The 22378-nt window shown below is 34.6% G+C and overlaps 2 protein-coding genes across 2 annotated transcripts; both read right to left on the bottom strand.

Moving 5' to 3' along the window:
* Positions 1–11129: 11129 nt before the first annotated feature.
* On the bottom strand, positions 11130–12561 carry LOC131032128 (xyloglucan endotransglucosylase/hydrolase protein 24-like). The gene is made up of 4 exons (XM_057963056.2): positions 12405–12561; positions 12032–12132; positions 11648–11841; positions 11130–11517 (listed from the first exon to the last, which is right to left on the bottom strand). The coding sequence occupies exons 1-4, from the start codon at positions 12559–12561 to the stop codon at positions 11130–11132; spliced, it is 840 nt and encodes a 279-aa protein (XP_057819039.2).
* A 7492-nt stretch (positions 12562–20053) lies between these two features.
* On the bottom strand, positions 20054–21454 carry LOC131032082 (xyloglucan endotransglucosylase protein 1). Its single transcript, XM_057963001.2, has 4 exons — positions 21215–21454; positions 21000–21100; positions 20691–20884; positions 20054–20574 (listed from the first exon to the last, which is right to left on the bottom strand). The coding sequence occupies exons 1-4, from the start codon at positions 21375–21377 to the stop codon at positions 20208–20210; spliced, it is 825 nt and encodes a 274-aa protein (XP_057818984.2). The 5' UTR covers positions 21378–21454; the 3' UTR covers positions 20054–20207.
* Between the last annotated feature and the right edge of the window lie 924 nt (positions 21455–22378).

Below are 22378 nucleotides of genomic sequence, written 5' to 3'. Positions count from 1 at the left end.
ATAGACAAATTGTTTCCTTTACCATGAATGCCATAGGTAGGGCCCACACATGCAATGAGTGTGCTTATGCGTCTAGGACTCTTTTTGCATCATTATTTGTCTTGGTGGAGTTTAGTTTGGCTCATGTCTTGATCCCTATCTTTGTTCTTTACTTCCACTTACATGTATTGCACATTTATAATTAAGTCATCATTATTGCACCCATTTGTATAGATTCATCCATGTCTTGAGATTATAATTCTTGTGTTCACGTTTATGTATGTATATTTTGGGAACTTATAATTTAGTTGTCATTATTGTGCCCATTTCCATACATTCATCCATGTCTTTGAGATTTATTTTTTTATTGATATGTAAGTTGTGGGATAAGGGCCCACTTCCTTTTATTAAAACATAAAGAAATACAAAGAAATAAAATGCAGCCCTGCCAAGCAAGGATAAAAGAGAATCTTAGAAACATAAAAAAAAATAAAAAATCTCCAAGAAGAAGAGAAACCTAAGAAAGGACTAGAGAGAGATAAGAGAGAGCGACAATCTTCCAAAAAGAGAGCAAACCAAAAGTAAACTTCACCAAGATGGCCTAACAAACCAAAATGTCTTGAGATTATTATTCCTATGGTCATGTTTATTTTTGTATTTATTTGGGAACTCTAAACACCCAAAATTATCTCTTGAAAATTCAATTGTCATTTATATACTTCACAGCATTGCTCCTAAATTAATTAAATAAATTTTCAATTATTTAATTAATTGTCTTAATTTGTCTTTCAACTTTGATTAAATAATTTTAATTAATCAATATATCCCTTCTTCTACCATTAATTGAATAAATAATGACTATTTGTTCAATTAATAAACCATTATCTCAAAAATTACCAAACCTCTAGGCAAAGTGATTAAAATTGATTCTTCTGCTCCTTTATTACCCCATATGGATGTGAGAGTACTCATTGCCTTCAATCCTGGCTCGACTTTTCCCTCTGAAATTGATATCTGTATTGAAAACTAGTTATTTTCATGTCCCTTAGAGTATTTGGGGAGAATTAATGCATGTCATAAGTGCAGAAGAAGTGGGCACTTCTTCAAAAACTACCCTTTGTTAGTGGGGAAAAACGTTGCTCATTCCAAGAAGACCTTTGTTCGGCATCCTCTACACTCTACCTCAGAAGACTCCTCGAACCCTAAACAGACTGACCGTACTCCCCCATTACACCATGAATCCTCACCTCTCATCCCCCCCAACCATTCACAACCTAACCCTCCCGACCTGCCACCTCCACCCGATCATGATCCCCCACTCTCTAACAACCACCCACAAGGTTGCCCTAATCCACCCAGTGCTGCTCCCTTGATTGCTGAGTGTTTAGCTAAATATCAAAAGGCCATAAAAGAGGCCAATTTGGCTACCAATATCTCTATCCCACTGGAATCTGATGTGGTTGGGTTTCCCACTAATAAAGGTGGACCCAGAACCCAAAATGCACAATAAATTATCCTTGAAAAATTGAAAATGGCTACAGAACACAGAAAAGAACTTGAATTATCAATAAGTAACCAAAAAATGGAGATTGAGTCATATACCATGCCCTTCCTCCATGAGTTGATCGAAGGGGATGGTGGTGGTGCTCAAGATACCACCAATGCCATCTGTTTTGCAAGTAAACCCCCTTCGGGGTCTGAAGGTAGGGGCGATTGTGACATCCCTGGGGAGACGAGCATCCCTCCCATAGTTTCTGTTTCAAATTCTCCCTTGGAGACCAAGGTTGAGGGTGAGGGAGCACAAAACCCCACCACACCTCTTGAGCTAACATCAGGTGACATTGATGGGGATATGGGGTTTACCATCCCCCCTTCTGACCAAACCATAAGGGATGTCCATGGTACTGAACCTTGTTTGAAATCTGATGACTTTGAGGTTATCAACAATGGTGGGGATAAGCCATTTTCCCCAGATTCTAGAGTTTTTGATTTTGGATCTAATAATGGGGAAGAAGACCTATCTGGAAATAAATCTAAGAAGAAAAGGAGGAAAAGATCTCCTAAGGCATCCAAGGAGGCTTCAGTTAGGAAGGAATCATTGGGACCCGAAAAGCTCTCTAAACTAAGAAAAAAAAGAGGTAGACCACTTTCAACAATGGCTTTTGGTGCTATTCACCTCTCTAATCTTAAGGAATGGCCTAAATGCTTCGAGGGGTTTTAGTCCCTGATGGACGACTACTGAAGAATCCTCCTAATGTTGAAAGCCATCTCATGGAACATCAAGGGCCTCAAGGCCCCTGATAGGAAATATGTGGTCAAAAGATTTCTAAATATGCACAAGGATATTGATTGCCTTATGCTCCAGGAGATAAAATCAGTGGGATTTACCTTAGAAGTTGGACTAAAATCCATTTGGAGGGAGGCCACTCCCTTTTATACCAATCACCCTAAAGGAAGAGGTGGAGCTGCAATTTTATTAAACCCTACTTGGGCGAATAAGGTGAAAAAGTGGGGGCAATCCCCATGTGCAAGGGCAGTATGGGCTATCATCCAAAATGAAAATTCCACCTTTGGCATTTGCTCAATTTATGCCTCCAATGACTACCGTTAAAGAGGGAGTATGTGGGAGTGGCTTGCTAACTTGGAGGATATCCCGTGGTTCTTGGGAGGAGATTTCAACATTGTAGTTAGTGCTCAAGATAAACAGGGAGGAAACAAGGTTGAATGGAAGGGTGCTGAGAGAGTGCAGTGGGAAAGGATGGTTAACAAGATGAGATTGATTGATCCTTTAGCAGGAAAGAAGGGAGAGTATAAATCAGTATGGTACACCTAGTGTAATCATCAACAGTATAATAAAAGAGTCTATTGCAGGCTTGATAGATTTTATTTCAACAAAGATTTCTTCGAAATTGCTAAAAATGATGAGGGTGTTCAATATGTTGTCATAACATATACATTATCAGATCATCATCCTATTATGGTTGGGCTAAAGATAATTGATAGTAGGGTGGCCCCACCAAACCTTAGCTCGAACTTTAGAATGAACACTAGTCTACTAATGGATGAGGACCTGAAATGTGCCCTGTCTCTGGTCAGAATGTTTAATAAATATAGTAATTGCCAAATGTCCAACATTGACAGATGGAACCAGAATGTTAAAACCTGGACCTCACTCTATCAAGTTATGGGTAAAAAGAAGGCTAAGGATGTCAGAGCCTCTGAGTTACAGCTACATAATGCCCTCCAAGTGGCTGAGTTGGAGCTACAAGGGGATCCTGAGAATGTATCTCACCAACCAGCTTATTAGGGCCAAAACTGATCTTAGAAGATTGCAGAATCAGAAAATCAAAGGGTGGAGAACTAGGGCTAAATTAAATTCGTTGGATGATAGAGACCGAGGATCTAAATTCTTCTTCCAGCTTCTTAAAATGAAACAAGCCAGAGAAAAAATTGACACCATCTGGGAGCAGAATAAGAACCTCTCTGAACCAACTAAAATTCTTGAGTGCTTTGCTCAGTTCTACAAGGATCTGTTCTCTGTTGAACCAGGTAGGGAGGAACAGGAAAATGCTAGAAAGATTGTCATGTCCTTGGTCCCCAAACTTATTGACAAGGAGGATAGTAGGATACTTGAAATGGCTATTTCAAAAGAAGAGATCGGGAGAGCTATCTTGGCTCTTAGTAATGATAAATCTCGTTGCCCTGATGGGTTTCTAGTAGAATTTTATAAAGAAAATATTGGATGGATTAATGATCTTCACTCCCTATACACTGAGGCAATACATATTGGATTTTTGGGAAAGAATATTAACCAAGGTCTAATTAAGCTAACTCCTAAAGAAGGTGACAAAACCCTACTTAAAAACTAGAGACCTATCACACTGTTGAATGTGTCATACAATATCTTAGCCAAGTTGGTTGCATGCATATTGGAGAAAATCTTGCCTAAGATTGTCAGTACTACTCAAACAGGGTTTGTTAAAGGACGTTATATACGGGAAACCTAATTACTTATTGGGAGTCACTCCACTGGGCTAAGGAATCAGGACAAAGTGGAGCCATGTTGCTCATAGATTTTGAGAAAGCCTATGACAAGATAGAATGGGATTATATCATTCAGATGCTTCAGTCATTACGCTTCCCCCCTGGATTTTGTAATATGGTCAGAACTCTGTTATGTGATGCCAATGCTGTTGTTGAAGTAAATGGGATAAGGTCCTCCAATTTTACACTAACTAGATCCATCAGATAGGGGTGTCCTTTATCCCCTGCCCTATTTGTCCTAGCTGTTGATGCAATGTTCTACTTACTTAAGGACTCCTCTACTACTCCCCCTGATAGGGGTATTTCCTTACTTAACAAGGAGGAAATCTATAATGTTCAATTTGCTGATGACACTGCACTATTAATTAAGCTTAAGGAAGATAACCTTGTTGCTCTAATGAAAAATATTGATCTCTTTTAGCTAGCATCTGGCAGTAAGATTGTTATGCACAAGTCCAATCTCCTTGGTTGGGACGACAACCCTCCGGGCTAACTCTCAAAATTCTCTCTCAATTGGTTGGGCCCAACACAGATTGTAAAATATGTAGGTATTCCCTTTTCTGTTCTCCCAAATCTAAAAGAAATGTGGGAATGGGTAAGGAATAAGATTGATAAGAAACTCTCCAAGTGGAACACGAACTTTCTCTCCTTGGCTGGAAGATTCTAGGTGTGTCAAAAAATATTGGCCTCATATAATATTTATTTCTCATCAGCTTGGCTCTTTAGGAATTACCGATTTAATTATGTTCAAAAGCATATTAGGGAATTCTTATGGTCAGATGGCAAGGGTAATAGGAAGCAACATGTAGTGAAATGGGAGTGGTGCACTATGCATAAACTATTTGGTGGGATGGGGTTGAAAGACTTGAAACTACAGGGCATTGCCCTTGCCTCCAAGTGGATTCTTAAGGCCATGGAAGGTAATGAGCCATGGAAAACTTTTATAACAAATAATATTATATGCTCGGTCCCTAAGAAAGCCAAGAAATGCAAATATCTCCCAATACTTGACCTTCTTATGGGACAGTTTGAGGTATCTTCGGCTGGTTCTGATATCTTTAAGTCCTTATGGAAGGCTTGGGAACATGTGAAACACTTGGTACATATCAAAGTTAATGGAACTGTACATGGACATATTGCTGATAACATATCAATATGGTGGAATCTATTCCATAATGGGAAACCTTTAGCCACTCTCCAAGGTTGTTTTGCATTGAAATGGCATAATATGGGTATTAAATACTTTGAGCACCTATTTGAAAATGACCAATTGAGATCGTGGGAGGAGTTGAAACTTACCTTCTCTATCCCGACATCCTAGAGCAGGACTTATAACATAATTAAAATGGCCTTATCCTTTGCTCTCCCCCCCTCCCACCCCCCTCTCCTTCGCCCCCCCATGACTGCACTTTGCTGGACTGATGGCACACCTCTCCCTTCCCTTAAAGCCAAATGCATCTATTCTTCACTCACTGAGGCTGATGCCATTTTTCTGCACCTTAACAAATGCTAGGATCTAAACTGGGAACCAAAGGCCTGGAAAGATAGTCGGAGTAGATTTTGGATGGCTCATAATGAACCAAAAAAGCAATTCTTTGGCTAGTGCTTGATGTTAAATAAACTCCCAATAAAAGATAAGGAAGGTACTTTCTTAAGTTGTAACATATGCAGAGTGCCTGAAACTGTGAAACATACATTTTTTGAATGCCATTTTGCAAAAGAAATATGGAGATTGTTTGGCTTTAACTTGGAATATGTTTTTTTTTAATACATAGATATTATTCTAGGCTATATCAAGGGTTGTAGGAGAATTGCAAATATCTTTTGGTCTTGTTTTTCTTTGGAGGTTCTTTGGCTCATATGGAAGTATCGTAATGATGCCATCTTTAACAGCAATACCAGGCACCTCACTGAGTCTCTTAGGAGACTCATTGTTCACTCTATTTCCATGCAGGTCACCATTGTACTTAAGCTCGACTCGGACAAGTTTGATAGGTGGATCAAGGAGGGGGATATTACTGTTTACATCTGTGAATTGTCACATAGATTCACTTGGGAGAGGGATGAACCGGGCAAGGCGACATTTGAGCAAGCATTGATGGCTTGTATGAGGCAATTGGAGCGTAGACAAATGCACATGGAGATTATTCAGGAGGAGGCTGACCTGATTTGTGAGCGCACCTCCCATCCCCATAAACAAGACATACTTGATGGTGGGGTGGAAGTGTAGCAGGATGGAAATTTGGGGTGGGTGGCATGGTTCCCCCCACTAGGAAACAACACCTCACCAGATGCTGAAATCTCAATTCCCTATACTGATGCTTAGGTTTCTTTGCTGATATTTTTTTTTACAAATATGTATATCTAATGTAATCATCCCTGCTATAGTGGAGGTGCCCGATAACTATATATTTTTGTATATGCACCTTCTCTTGGTGCCCCTGATACTGCTGAACTCAGTTTTTTTGTTGATGCTATGTAAAGGTTTTTTATGATATCTAATCCAAAAAATTAATAAACTATTATTATAAAGTCCAATCTTAAATAAAAAAATCCAACCCCCATAATGTGCATTCTCCAAAATTTAAATGAATAAAATTAATTTAATTAATGCCATCATCATTTCATAAGTGGACCCTTTTCTCAATTTATGGTGTGGTTGAAATGGTTTACTAGAAACTCTTCAAAATACAAGCTATTGATATATTATTATGTATTACATAAAGTATTTATTTCTCCTCTATTTCCTTCTACACTATCACACATTCTATGTTATTATTGACAGTGTAAATAATATCATTATATATCTAATTAGCATATCACCCTTCTATGATTGACCTATTCACACTTAGCTTAAGTTTACTTGGGGTTTTTCATGATTTTGTCTCACTTCGTAGTATTGAGACGAGTGTCCTTGTCACTTGAGATACCATGTGTATGCATATTTGACACTTGCTCACACACTTGTCAAGTGACATCACAAGTGTTGAACCTTTGGAGGGGTAGTTAGAGTTTCATTCCTAACTTCTGAGCTCCTTATCATTTCCTATATATGTGCAAGGTTGATCATTATATCATAAACCCTTCATTTATATTGATAGACATACTATTGTACTTCATTGTTCACTTGTGGAACGGTATCTATTCACGCTTTTAAATCTTCGCTAATTTCACCATGGTATCAAAGCCATGAATGTGTGTTCCTTCCCACATAGAAGTGATTTGTACACATAGCCCTATCAAATGAACATCATGGAGCCAAATAGACACCACCATGTTGTGTTCAGAAGGCTTTGGAAATAAAGAAATAGCTTTCATTTTGTCAATTTTGCTAGCTTTGATTTTTGCACTTTTTTGGACCTTTGTAATCTATTGTACCATACAAATCCATATGAATTAAAAAAAGTTGAAAAAAAATTGAAAATCTTTTTAGCGAAGGGCTAATTTTCAACCTTGAACTTTGTGTTCCTTCACCAGTCTATCTCTATCCTCTATTTTATCCAATCTAAGTCTGCAAACTTTCATTTTTCTCCTACAGTTGCTCTCTTTCATCATGATTATGGTTCAGATAGTGCAACCCGAAATGTTGATACAAAAATATTTTACATAGTTGAAACCAGAAAAAATAAATTCTCTTACAATTAGTCATAGATTGTGAAAATCTAATAAGTTTAAAGGGCTAATTTCCCTCTATGATCCATCTATGGTCCATCTAGCAGTTTGTTGAAATATATTTACAAGAAATTTTAGCCATTTTGGCTCACATTTGTGCAAGGTTTCTAGTTTATATCAATGCATTTCATGTCACACCATGCCTTTCCCTTTGAGATCTCACTCTAGTGAGTGCAGATTTCTCAAGAAAATAGTAACCTCGAGCCAAAGACTTCTATTGAGACTGATGTTTGACATCACTTCCATACACAAGAAGATCACCACACATTCATGTGGGCACAGAGACCATGCTATGTTTGATTAGCAATTTGTTTCTATTATAACCCATTATTGTTGCTTTGACAAGTTCTTAGGCATCTCCATATTTCTTTTGGAGTCTTCCTTCACACCAGCAAGCGACTTCAATCGACAACTAACAACAGCTCAAAACTCTTAAATAGCCACAACGTCAACCTCTTTTTAGCGAGCCTTCACTTTGACCCAACAATGGTGATTCTTATTGATTTGAGGTTTTTTCATAGAGGTGTATTCAACCTACACTCTTTGTTTGTTTGAAGCTCAATATTCACAAGCATACGTATCATTCAAAGCACTTGTTTGATGTTTTACATGAGTCACATCAATGCATTTTTTTCAACACATTCACTTGCACATGGCATGTGGAGTCTCCAAAAGTTGTGAGTTACTTTCTATTGGTGGTCTACATCTCCTTTGACTCGACCTCTAATAACTTCCTCCACTAACCAAGTGCCTCTTATAGTCCTCTCTTGATATTACTTTTGATGTGACAAATGATATGATTGTGTTATTTTCTTTACACCACATTAATAGGGTGTATCATCAAAGGAGTTATTCTAGTGGTTTGGTACCTGTTAATATCAATCATAAACTTACACCAAACATTTTTGAGGGGGATTGTTTTCTCTCCTTCTTTTTTTCCCTAGATTGGCATATCTTATAAAGGAGTCAAAATATGAAATGTGAATAGTTGATGAAATTTCTTTGACAAACATTTCAGTGTTGAGATTTTTAAATTTATATTATTATGATAGGTTTTTTTTTGCTTCTTAGAAATGTCATTGTAAGCAAATTTTGATAGGGCATATCTTTCATTTCATTTGTCAAAATTTTACAAAAATCTTTTTATTTCTATATGTATTTCATAGATAAATTTTCATTTTTTCCTGTAATTTTAAGATTTGGATTTCACATTTTTCTCATAATTTATAAGAATCATCATACATTTTAAACAATTGATTTGACATCTAATGTTCAAATAGATTTGTAATTTTTGTTGTATATCTTTCTATGTGCCTACAATTAGCACTAGTCATTTTGAAAGAACTCTCTAATAAAGGTAGCTATCTAGGTGTTTTTGCTTTTGAGTTTGATGGTTTTGTAATCATGTTGAAAATTAGATGTGATTCATGTGGAAAGAAAATACACACTTTCGATGCTTGTAGACTTTGTGAAATAAAGAAATGGTGCAATAAATAAGGCCTCAAGTTGCCAAGTTTTTTTCTTTCAATGCTTGTAAAAACACCAATCAATCTCACTCCAACACCTTGTGAGACACCACCATTTAGGGATGTATAATGTAGTTACGTGGCTTGCATTGAAGACTTATCTTCAATATCACCTGACACTACATTTGAATCTAGTGTTAACTCATCTATGAGTTCCAACAATTCCATGCATTTGGAAATTGCTATCATCTTTCTAGAGCCATAACATTGGGATGCACATCTATCATACAATTCTGATAGGGAAGCTAAACATGGGATTTTGTTCCTTTTTTTTTGCAATTTAATTGGGATTCATATGTGATCTAGGGTTAATTATAGAAAAATGATTATTTTTAGTAATAATAATAAATTATAGAATAGAATGTAGACATAGTAAGATAGATCTAGAAATAAGATGCCGAGAGGAACCTAGATCTGGAAAGTAGAGTGAAATATGCTAGACAAAGGTGTAGGGCACCCTAGTCTGAAGGTAATTGTGATTGAAATAAAGGGGCAAAAAATGTAGTCGAGAGTTCATGTAGGTCTATCTCCCAAAAATATAGCCAAAAATAGTCAAACATGGGTGCTAGGAACCCTAGTCCAATTGTTTTCTCCTATTCAAAAGTCATCGCAACCTGTGACAATATGCTATACACTCTTGTACAACTTTCATCAAGCTAGATCTAAACTTGCACATACAAAAAATAGGGAAATAGGATTATTTTGTATAGGGATTGCCTAAGTCAAACCTATTGTTGGTGTTTGCACCTCCACAAAAAAGCTATGATTGATAGAAAAGAATGTGTGTCCTCAAAATGACAGAGGCTAAACAATAATGGAAATGATTGAAATGACAAATATTACCTCAAGTATGAAACCCTTGGCATGAGATCTCACACAAGGCTTGATGTTGCTAGAAAAGGTTAATTCATGCTTTTATCATGGAGAAACACAATGTGGTTGATTATAACTACTATAAACAAAGATGTCATATGCTTGAATACTTTTTGGCTCCTTGATTGGAGATCTATGCTCAATTGATTTCAATTTTCTCATTGGATGTATTTAAATGATTTTTTAAGACAGATTTTGAAATGAGAGAGGAGAATCGATTTTGACAGATTTTTTTCATTGTCTCCATATGCGGCTTAACTACTTATAACTATTTTTTGGCTTCCATGTAGTAACAATGCATGTTGTGGGATCCATTATGTATGCAAGGGTCAAAAAGTGGTCATTTCAAAGTGTTGCACGATATCTACTTAGAGATGGGCCAATAACCAGACACTACAACTACTTCAAAGATAGCCAATATTTATGCACAAATGCCCCAGTATTCATGTGCTATGGGTACCAGTAAAGTTGCACAACTCCAGTTAAAGTCCAAAAATTCTAACAATTGAAAGTAAAGTGGGCAGCTATTGGTACATATGAAATTTATTAATGAACTTTTAGTTACCATTTTATTAACTTCTTTAAAGTTACTAATTAGAAAGTTGAATTAACAAAGAGTGAAAAATAATTGAAACATGAAAAGTCACCGGTGCTCTTCCTTTATATACTAACCCCCAAAGATAATTTTTAAAATTATATAAACATTACGATTACGATTGCAAATATGAAATTGGTAGAGCATTAAAATTTAATTTCTCCCGCGATAAGTTCTTTTATGACTTGTGGAAACCGTCATCAATTGGAAGATCCCACGTAGATCACATTGCTGCTATGTAATCGATCCCACATTATAATGTTTTGAAAACTATAACATCTTTCTAGTCCACACAAAAATGCGTTGAGCACAAGGCTGTATAGCCTATTTCCATTCCCTAAATCCTCCACAATAACGTTAAAATGCTTACAGAACATAAACGAATGGAGTATGACTAAACAACCATGAAAATTGCTTTGTTCTGCATTCCTCCGAAATAATTAAAATGACGCGTTGCTGGTGCATTCAGCGGGAGGGCCATTGGGAAACTTTACAGTGTCCGAACAATAATCATAAACCATGTATTTCTTGTGCACCCAAGTAAGCTGTTTCTTCTGTGTGCTACTCAGTTCTTCACTCCACCATGACTTAGTAGCGCAATCTTTAGCAGAAGGGAAAGTGGAGAGGCATCCATCCATACTCAAATTCCTGAAATACGTTACGAATGGAGCTTTGCTCCAGTCGATCTTCACGAGACCACCTCTGGTGGCCCAACTGTCTCCGTCCCAAAGGCTTCCATATATTCTCATCGCTTGACTCTCAGGATATGCTACGCCCAAATCTTTGTTGTTTTTAAAAACTCTTACAGCAATTCCATCCACAGAAAATCTGCTAGTGCTCAATACCATCAGCATAATTTATGTTATTAGAACGGGGACTGTAATATTTCAGAGCCTTAGCCCGGAAGGAAGGTAAACACTTAAGTTGAAGGGGTAGGGGTAAATTTAGTATTACTTACAGAATTTGTTGGGGATTCCAGAGAACAGAATAAGTGTGGAAGTCTGCAATGGGATCAAACCAGAGGTAGATTCGCTGTTCTCGATTGCCTTGGCATTGTGAGAAAACATTTGTCTGCACGATATAGGGATCTCCAGACAGGTTTCCCAGAAACTCAAAGTCCATTTCGTCATGCTGAGACCCATCGGAAGATAGCTGCACCCGATCAAACACAACGATTAAAATCAGCAAAGACGCTATGCTTTCGATTGGCTTAAATCTCACACATTAAGTTTTGACTTCTACATTTAAAATGTTAAAACATTCATTCTCTAGCTTTATGTATGATTTAAGACTGATCACTTTGAACAATCAATTTGACCAACATGTCAAACATCTAGCTTACATAATATGCAGTTACAGTGCCTGCAGAGTTTCCGGGCACCAATCTGATTTTCATGTTGATTTGACCAAACAGATACTCATTCTTTGATTGAAATCTACAACCTGAAAAAACAGGTAGAGAAAACTAAATTGATTAGAAATGTTGATTCAAGAATTTACGCATAATCTAATTTAGAAACAATATATGATAGAAAATGATACAAAAATTATGTTAAATCTAATCTAGATCACAAAAAGAAATTAAAAACATTGATTCAAAAACCTACATACAATCTAATCTAAAAATAATATGTAAATAATATGTAATTGAAAATATTAAATCAAAAACGTATACACAAATTAATCTAAAAACAACAATAATCTAAATTAGGAACCTGAAATCTGGTCTAGACTGAGCTTTAACGTCTGGCCATTTTCAAGTATCTGGGTGTGGTCAGTGCCATATGCCATATCAATGTCGGTGTAAAAATTTGCAGAAACAATTTGGGAGAATATAAGACTTAATCCCATGAAACATACAATTAGTGCCATTTTAAAGCATTGACACATCACATGTATTGCAGAAACAAGTAAATAAGACTTCGCTTGAGCCTCTCTTGTGTTTGTTGGAGTGAGTTTGACGTTGAAATCCTCGACAACTGTTGTATTGATGGAAAATTTGAAATGTAATATGACAGTAGCAGGCCCGAAGCGATGAGATAGGAGCTGATTCATTTTGTAATAATCGTTCTGAATTTTTTGAATTAAATATGCCGGAATAGAGCAGAATCTTGAATTTTCTAATCCTGGATCCTTGTTATTAACGGACCATCCAAAATATTATCCTCGATAGAGATGGATTATAGTAAATTATTCATTAAATAAACATTGCTTCATGGTGATAGAAGAATTGAGTTGTACCATATCAGAGCCTTAAACTATACACATTAAGCAATATATTAAATCTAGAGAATGTTAGTCAACGCTTAGTATTTAACACTTTAAAGTCTAGAATAATATTCTTAGTGTTACCACACACATTAAGCAATCTATTAAGCCTAAAAAATGTCAATCAACTTTCAGTGTTTAACACTTTTAAATCTAGAAGTGTAAGCTTAGTATGTGTGATTATAGTCGTTCCTTACCAGATTGGTGAACTCTATTTCTATAATTTTATTTTAACTATTTGTAAAAGGTTCTATATCAAATTCATAGGTATGTGCTTCTTCAATTAAGAGTTAATATTTCATTTCACAAAAATGTTTCAGGTCATGATCTTAGTTTTGTGACTTATTATATTGGGATCTTACACTAGAGACATAATCTTAGTTTTCTCTTTTGCGATGTTGGGACCTTGCACTCAATGATATCTAATGGGCTCATTTATAACCAATCAACTTCACCAACAAATCAAGGGAGTTTTGAATATTGCTTACTATCAATATTTAAATTGGGAGATTTTTAAATTACACTCGCTTTAATGGTTAAAGAAGAACAATTATTTACCACTTTTTAGTGATGAAGTGAAAAAATATTTTAAGAAAAACTACACTTAGAGGCACCATTACATGATTGATATATATCTATATTTATAGGTCTATATTCTATTGGTTCAAATATATACTATATTTTGAAACAAAGATTCCATATGTAATTTTCCTAGTCAATAAATATTTAAATATTGATCTTTCTCGATAATTTTAGTACCAAATATATTTAAGATAATTGATATGAATGTTCAGTTATTAGTATAAATTATGAGATCAATTCATCACCTTTTTATTTAATATTTATGTAAATATGTGATAAAAATTATGTGTGATTAATATGTTTGACCCATCTTAAATTGAGAATTAAAATATGTTGTTTTATTTTAAAAATATCATATTTTCATTATATCTATCAATTTAAAGTCAACTTCTTAATGAATATAAATTTTGTTTACTTATAAAAAAAATTCTCTTAACCACTTCATTTCATAATGATTGTATTAATCTTTACCAAGCATGCATCTCCTTTATGTTAAAAATATTAGGCTATTTTTAACAATATATTTGTATTCTAATTAATTTATATTTATAAATAATTAAAAGTATATTTAACTATTGTATACTTTTATGTATACATAAAATTCAAATAAATTAAAGAAAAATATTACAAAATTATGTATTTTTCTATAACTGAATTTTTACACAATTGATTGTTATATTTGATCATTTTTTATTTGAAATGGTAGGACATAAAGGTTTTTGGAGAGTATAAATTATGATATTAAATAGTAAACAAATAATAATAATTCTAGTTGAAAATATTAAGTTGTCTCTTTTGTACTATAATATAGATTTTATAAATCCTTTGCAATATTTCCTAAACAACCAACTTAAATGAAAACAACTAATTATTAAATTGAATTACTAAAGTGACTTTGTTAAAATATATATCTTAATTTTTCTATAAACCCTTCTTAAGGTTTACATTAACATAAAAAAATATGATAATTAAAAATATACAAATATATATTCTTTAGAAGTTTTTCTTTTAAAATTTATTTTAAACTAGATAGAACTTCACCAAGTTGCCTCAAGACCCTCAAAAATTGTTTCTCTCAAGATAAATATAAAATTCCTAAATTATCACATCCCAAAACTCTCAAATCATAGATCTATTGAATTGTTGGAGGGTAATCTATGCGAGCTACATCCATAGTGCTCCACCAAGTTAACTCATTATTGTCACAAATGTATCGTTTACAAGATCCATAGACTCCCATACTATCTAGGCAATAATTCATATTGATTTTACTATAACTATCTTCCTTTCTTTTAAAAAAATAATCTTCAAATTTATTATGTCAAAGATGCCTAGATCAACTTGTAAGTCATATGTAAGGAAATGAAATAATAGATCTATGAATGCAAATTAAGATCTCAACTTTCCCTTATGTATAATATTGTAACAAGAATAGGTTCAACTATAGTCTTGATAGGAGAGTTGAATGTTCATATTATGTACCTTTGTTGTAATGGAATTGCGATCATGGAGTGTATGTATGAGACCTAAGGTTACTAAGATAGAAAAATTATTCATTTCAACAATAAACAACAAATGCAAAAAGAATAATAGACATAATAAGCAAGATCTAGAATAGAGATACAAAGGGGAATCTAGATATGAAATTTGTAACAAAAAGTGCTAGACATGGGTATTCAGCGCCCTAGTTTGTAGCTATCCAAAATTGAAGAATGCAGCCAAGAGGTTGTGGAATGTTTTCTCCTAGAAGTCCAACCCCGAATAGTAGGATAGGGGTGGCCATTGATTTGGTCAATGATATGCAATCTATTTAACTATCTTCTCTAGACTCTTGTAACACTTTCATTGTTGAGTTTGAACTTACGCACGTAAAAAATAAGAAAAAATAGGTGTAAACATCTAAAATTAATTAAATTAATATTTAATTAATTTAAGCCTGTCAACATAATTAATTCATTTAGTTGTGTTGGTATCTTTCTTCTTGAAACTAATTAAATCAAATTTAATTAATCTTATCACTATAGTCCTATAATTAATTTATCAAAATTAATTATTCCCCCATTCTTCTAAAGATCATTTCAAATATCATTTATTTCTTATAAACCCTACTTTTTTAATTAACTTCAATTAACTAAGCTAACCATGTGTTTCCTACAAATCACTTTTTTCTAATCCTCGCTTAGCCTAATTAATTCTTCTAAAAGCATGATTGTCATTATTCCTCAATTTTATATTTCTCCACTCATTATCTCTCCGCGTGTCACATCCTCCTAACTTTCCCACTTGCACATCCCTAATCACCATGATTAGGGGGTAGGTCAACTCTTTGCCATAAATGGCTTTCCCATTGCATCCTCCAATCTTAAATGCACCCACTTTGATCCTTTCAAAGAAATTCAAATTCTCTGAATCTCCCCATGTATCCTCTTCCCAAGAAATTTTTAATTCCTTTTCTCATTTAGTCTTCCCACACATCTCTTATTTTGGAAATTTAGTCTACATATTTTTGTTAAAATACTCTAACTTTATAACTTAATCACTTTCTATTTTTCTCCCTAGTGCATAGTCATCTAGTGTACATTCCTAGAAGACTTTACAATATTTATTTAATATATGTAATTAGAATGTGGTTTGATTGGAATTGTGATCCTTTTTTATCTCTAATTGAATTATTTTGGTTTCTCTTAAATATATTTATAACAATTTTGTTGGAAATAACCAATATCCCCTGCAAAAATAAACTCTCCATAAAATAGAAAGATGCAAAATGAGAAATGTCCCATTACCACTCTAAAAAGTACAAAGAGAGGTACCTTGCATATAAAGGCAACCAAGAAGAGGTGAGAAGGTAGGAGTCAAACTCTAACTACCCTTTCAAGTATGCAACAAGTGTAGGACTCTATGGAGAAGTGTCAGGACACTTAGTGAATCTACATAAGGTGAGACAAAAGTCTCTCTAACTTTCCATAAGGTGAGGAGTGAATATCTCAACCCTCCAAGTGAGCTTAACCGTGGTGTGAATAGGACTCATCTAAGTACAGACTAAAAGCGAACTAATTAGATAAAACACTTTTTCACACTAAAAAATTTAAAAAATCAATAAATCATTCATTTATTGCCTTGTCATTATATTATATTAAAAATATAGAAAAATAATTTTATTATAAATAATAATAAATAACATGACTAAAAGATATTTAAATAAAAATACTAACAATGATATTGCTTTCAAGATTCAACTGTGTAGTTTTTTAGTCAAACTCATTGACCCATGTTTCACAAGTAGTGGTTCACAAGAACCCATCTCTCATGAGAATGAATGGTCCACTTAGCATTCATTGCATCTAGGTGATGCTCACAGGGGTGAAGCATTGGGACTTTCTGGAAGGCTAGCATCCCAGTACTACTCCAACTCAAGCACGCTTAACCACCTCCAAGAAAAATACCTCCTACTTATCAAAATACTAACAATTTTAATAAAAATTCTCAAATTCTCATTAAAAAGAATACTTTCAAACAATTACCAATTAGTTTAACCATAAATCAAGTAATGTGAAGTTAATAAAAAGGGGAAAAAATTATTGGCACGGTGGATTTGTTAATTGTTATAACTATTTAGTTTCAAGATTACTAGTGAAGTCTTAGGCTTTAGAAACACTTATACTACAAATATTAGTTAAAATTATTTAATTCCAACATAATTCCAAAGCCGACTTTTCATTGGTACCATGTGGTCATGATATCTAATCCATTACATGTGTCATCCTTCAAATCACTTAAGAAGATATTTCTAGAGGAAAAAATAAGTGATTCAACACTTTTAGAATTTACACTATGCTTTTCAAAAGTCAAAATAAAAGTCTCTTGGAATTACATTTCGCCTCAACTATACACTTTGAACATCCCCAAAAGATTAAATTTTATTGATGAGATTAATGTAGATGGAGATATTTCATGTAAACTAAAATCTATTAAAATGTGTTTAGCTACTCATAATTTATTTGAAGTAAAGATTGAATACTGTTAATCTGGTGAAGATAATGGAGGCTGATTCAAATTTTTATCATAACAAGTATGCAATTATATAGTATTTTTTTTCGATTGACGATTTGATGGTTGTTCTATTTTATGGAGTCAAATATTTACTTGTTCTTTTCAACTTTCTTTTTGAAATTTTCTCATTTCTCATTTTTATTTTTTTAAATTTTAATTTTGATGTGAATGAACAACGATGAGTCATTTTATTCCCTTTTGCAATGAGTTGTTCAATATTTGAAGCCCAACAAACAGCTTCTTTGACTTCTTTTATTTTCCCTTCAATTGTTTGTCCACACGTTTTTTTTTTTGGAGATGGATAAAGTTATGGATGATGTAGTCATTTGGTATTCATTGCTGAAGCAATTTCTTTGTTGTATGTGTAAAAAAATCGGATATTAATACAAAGATTTCTCTTAATCTCTGTGGATGTAGTCAAATTGGTGGACCACATCAATTTGGTGTTTCATGTCTCAATTTGTTTGTCTTTCATTCTTTATTTATGTTTTGTAAATTGTTTATTTACACTTTGTTATTCAACAATTGGTATCTTATATTGTTGAAGAATCTAATTGGGAATTTTTGAAGAATTGTCAGAAATGATGGAGGAAGCAAATTAATATATAATAAAAAAAAATTCAAGGCAAAATTTTGGATCGTGAAAGATGCAGATGGAATCAAATGTGTTGATTAAAAAAGACCTTGCACTTGTGCTCAAAGAAAAATCCAAGAAGTTGAATTTAACAGCTGATGAGAACTGGAAGAAATTGGATAAACAAGCGAGAGCAACCACTATACTCTCTATATCCAACAACATTGTATTTAATGTTTCATCAAAAACTACATCAAAAGGATTGTGGGATAAATTGTTCAATATGTATGAAATGGCTTCGACTTTGAACAAAGTTTTTCCCATGAAGAAATTATATAATTTGCAAATGAAGCAAGAAGGCAATATGTCAAATTATCTCAATGAGTTCAATAACTTTATTAGCCAATTAATTATGTTGAGCATAAATCTGGATGACAAAATCAAAGCTATTTTATTGTTATGCTCTCTATTGAATAGTTGGAAATGAGTAGTAATGGAAATCAACAATTTGATGTCTAGAAAGATAAAATTAAAATTTGATGATGTTGTAGGAACTCTTCTTAACCCATGTCCCAATGCGGTTGCTTATGAGCATTTTCTACTTAGATTTAAGCAACTAGAGTGTTCCCATGTAAAATTCTAATTAAGGGAAAAGGAAAAATTGGAATCTTTTGCTATTTTAGTGGAGCAGCAACTGCTTAAAAAATGAAAACAAGCTTTGAAAAAAAGGGGGGGCTAGAAATAAGCAGTAGCTGCTTATTGAAAAAAAAGACACATGGCTTCACCATATTTTGTTGCTCTCCTATTTACTTGCCTAAAATTTTGCTTATGAATTTTATTTGTAAAAAGTATTATCAATAATTTCATTTACAAAATATTTTAAGAAGAAATCATAAAAATAAGTAGCTATTTGACTATCCATGGGGCCACCTGCTCCACAAATTGCTCCTTAAAAAGTTGAGCAGCTGCTGCTAGGCAAAATAAGTTAAGCAGCAGCATGGGGACATGCCCTTAGTGAAGACAAGAGGAGAAAAAATAAAGGAACCTCATCGGGTGATGCCTTGATTTTTGGCAATAAAGGGAGACATCAAGATAGAGGTTGAAATAACATTATAAACAGATCAAAGTCTAGAAGAAGAAATGGAGGTTGTTGGTTTTGTGGCAAAGAAAGACTTACCAAGAAGAATTGTTGATCATACAAGAAACCACAAAATCAATTAAAGAATAGCGAAGCTAATACGACTTATGAACAAGATGAAGGTGCTCTATTTTTGTCAACAAATGAAACTGCAACAAATTTGTGGGTGTTGGACTTCAGTGCCTCTTTTCATGCAATTCCATGCAAGGAAGTTTTCAAAAACTATTAAGAAGGCAAACTCAATAAAATCTTGACCATGTGATATAGTTGACAACAGATGACATGATGTTGCAAATAAATGAGATATAAGACATGTTCCTAAACTTAAAGCTATAATGACATTTTCTATTAAATTCTCTTAATAATTATGCAACCTTCTCACATTATTCATATTCTTCACTCCTCACGGAAAAAAATAGAACCCAATTTTTTTTTTCAAATATTTAACAGCCAGTTTTATTCAGCGTTCACTGATGAAGCCCAAATTACCGGACGTGTAAGGTGCAAATTGCAGGAAATTTGAGCGTCATTTTATTTATTTTTTTATTAGTTAAAATTACAAGTGTCTTCAATGACCAAATTGAGATTCGTGGACGCTTCATCAATACGACACTTCAGACGTGAACGCCAAGAAATTTTTAATTATTAATTATTAATAATTAAGAGTTCAACATCCCCAAGAAACGCGGAAACCGTACGGAAGCTCACGCAGCAGTCCACAGTGGAAAGCAATTTTAAAACTCTTCAAATGAAACAAATGCGAATTGAAAATGTATATTCGATTGACTGGTATTCAATCTTTACAAATACAAATATAGCTTCTCAGTCCTTACAAAAAATGAAAGAATAAAAGAATTTAATGGAATTGGGGAGATTGTTGGTCCTTTGAACTCAGTTGAAACCCTAGCGAGTGCATTCAGCAGGGAAACCCTGTGGAAACCTTTTACTGTCCAAACAGTAATCGTAAATCATGTAGTTTTTGCGCACCCATTCAAGTTTCTGCTGCTCACTTGACTCCAATGCCTCTGCAGCGTACCATGAATTCACAGAGCAATCAGAGGAGGCAGAGCATGTCTCTGCTTTGAAATTTCCATAAGACGCCACAAATGGAGATTTGCTCCAGTCGATCTTCACTGCACCGCCTCTCGTGGCCCAATCGTCTGCGTTCCACAGGCTTGAGTATATTCTCATCGCTTGATTCTTCGGGTATGCAACTCCCAAATCCTCGCTGTTCTTGAACACTCTCATCGGAGTTCCATCCACAGAAAACCTGCACAGAATCAGAAATACACATTATAACTGCAATAATGATGTTAAAACTGGGGAGCCAAGCGAAAGAGGGCATTCACTGGTTAATTTGAAGTTGCAGGGACATTATTAACTTACATAATTTGTTGGGGATTCCAGAGCAGGGAGTAAGTGTGGAAGTCTGCTGTGGGGTCGAACCAAAGGTAGAATTGCTGCTCCCGACCGCCTTTGCCTTGTGAGAAAACATTGGTGTGCATAATATAGGGATCTCCAGACAGATTTCCCAGAAACTCGAAGTCTATTTCATCGTGTTTATCTCCTTGTGACGAGAGCTGCAGCAGATCATCACCATTTTATTAGACCATACTCAACTTCCCACAACAATACTACAACTACTACCCATTACTGATTTCAGGACTACAGAATGAACTGGAGGGAGAGACTTACATAGTATGCAGTAACAGTACCAGCCGAATTACCGGGCACCAATTTGATTTGCATATCAATTTTGCCAAAGAGATATTCATTCTTGGATTGGAACCCTGAACCTGTTTTCATACAACAGAGGCAGGGGAGGAGATAAAGCATCGGTTCAGGAATCAGCATATTGTTAAAATCACGTATGTATATACACTTTGCAGTAAGCAAAAGAGATAAAATACCTGAGGACTGATCGAGAGTGAGCTGCAAGCGTTGGCCATTGTCAAGTATCTTAGCACGATCATTTCCCCATGCGATGTCAAAGTCATTGTAAAAATTAGCAGAAACAAGGTGGGAGAATGAGAGTGCAAGGCTTAAGAGGAGGAAACATAAAACGAGTTCCATTGAGAACTGAAAACAAAAATGTAGAGTATAGGAGTACTGATAGAGGTAAGGATACGAGTAATGGTGATTGCAGAGGAAAATGAATGGGATTTATATAGGTAGGGTTAGCGTCGTCATGAATGGATGAGTTGGAGCGCGTCCTGCAATTACAGCTAAACAATGTTTTGGAGTTTATTGCACGCGGAGTTCCAGCAAGAGGAGATTACAGCTGGCATTATGAAACAGTTGTATTCCATAAGTTTGGGTGCAGTTCGAGGCTACTCACAATGCACTGTGTTGGATGTTGACCTCTCAGTGCCCACTGATCGGTCAAACGCCAAACAGGTGGTTTTTTTTCTTCGTGTTCTTCAAACGAATGAGAGGGACCATTTGGTAGGAGGTTATAATCATTGGAATAGTATATTTTGCGCATCACTGCTTTTTTAAAGAAAGATCAATATTAGTAGGAGGGAAATCATGGTCATTAAGTTTATGACATACATCAATAAAAATAGTACCATTATCAATAGGCTTCCAATCAATAAGAGCACTCTCTTCTTGATCTTATGCAAGTTGTTGAGTAAAAAAAGAAAATTGTCAAGACAAATGACAAAACTTGTCAAAATATGATCAACCAAGAGCACCACATCCATGAGAAGGGACCAAAGTTGGCTTAGAGGGCTAAGACCATAGATAAGATGCACAATCCCTAAATCCTTATGGCTGATAGACTTCGTATTAGGATCCACGATCTTGTACGGAAGATTGATTGTGACCTTGCTTTCACCTACAAGGTGGGAAAGTAGGGGCTAGGACTATAGCAACCATACAAGGAACATTACCCGAGTACCTACGGTTATACATATCTTCATCATATTTAGGCAAATCTCACAACCATTTCTAGACACTTTACAAATGACAAATGCAGGAGAGACAATCACATGATACCAAAAATGCTCTTTTATTAATTTGCAACTTTCATAATTAATTTTTTAATGTGTTTAATGAAATCACTTTGATGA

Source organism: Cryptomeria japonica, chromosome 4, assembly GCF_030272615.1.
Source record: "Cryptomeria japonica chromosome 4, Sugi_1.0, whole genome shotgun sequence".
Lineage (NCBI taxonomy): Eukaryota > Viridiplantae > Streptophyta > Pinopsida > Cupressales > Cupressaceae > Cryptomeria > Cryptomeria japonica.
This window is presented reverse-complemented; position numbering and strand designations above follow the sequence as displayed.

Excerpts from the sequence above, each read along its gene's own strand:
- LOC131032128 (XM_057963056.2), bottom strand. The coding sequence starts at position 12,561 with ATGGCACTAATTGTATGTTTCATGGGATTAAGTCTTATATTCTCCCAA. Across the intron at positions 12,133-12,404 it reads CAGTCTAGACCAGATTTCAG|GTTGTAGATTTCAATCAAAG; the intron begins GTTCCTAATTTA and ends CTGTTTTTTCAG. Across the intron at positions 11,518-11,647 it reads TGGAATCCCCAACAAATTCT|ATTTTCTGTGGATGGAATTG; the intron begins GTAAGTAATACT and ends GAGCACTAGCAG.
- LOC131032082 (XM_057963001.2), bottom strand. The coding sequence starts at position 21,377 with ATGGAACTCGTTTTATGTTTCCTCCTCTTAAGCCTTGCACTCTCATTC. Across the intron at positions 21,101-21,214 it reads CACTCTCGATCAGTCCTCAG|GTTCAGGGTTCCAATCCAAG; the intron begins GTATTTTATCTC and ends GTATGAAAACAG. Across the intron at positions 20,885-20,999 it reads GTACTGTTACTGCATACTAT|CTCTCGTCACAAGGAGATAA; the intron begins GTAAGTCTCTCC and ends GATCTGCTGCAG.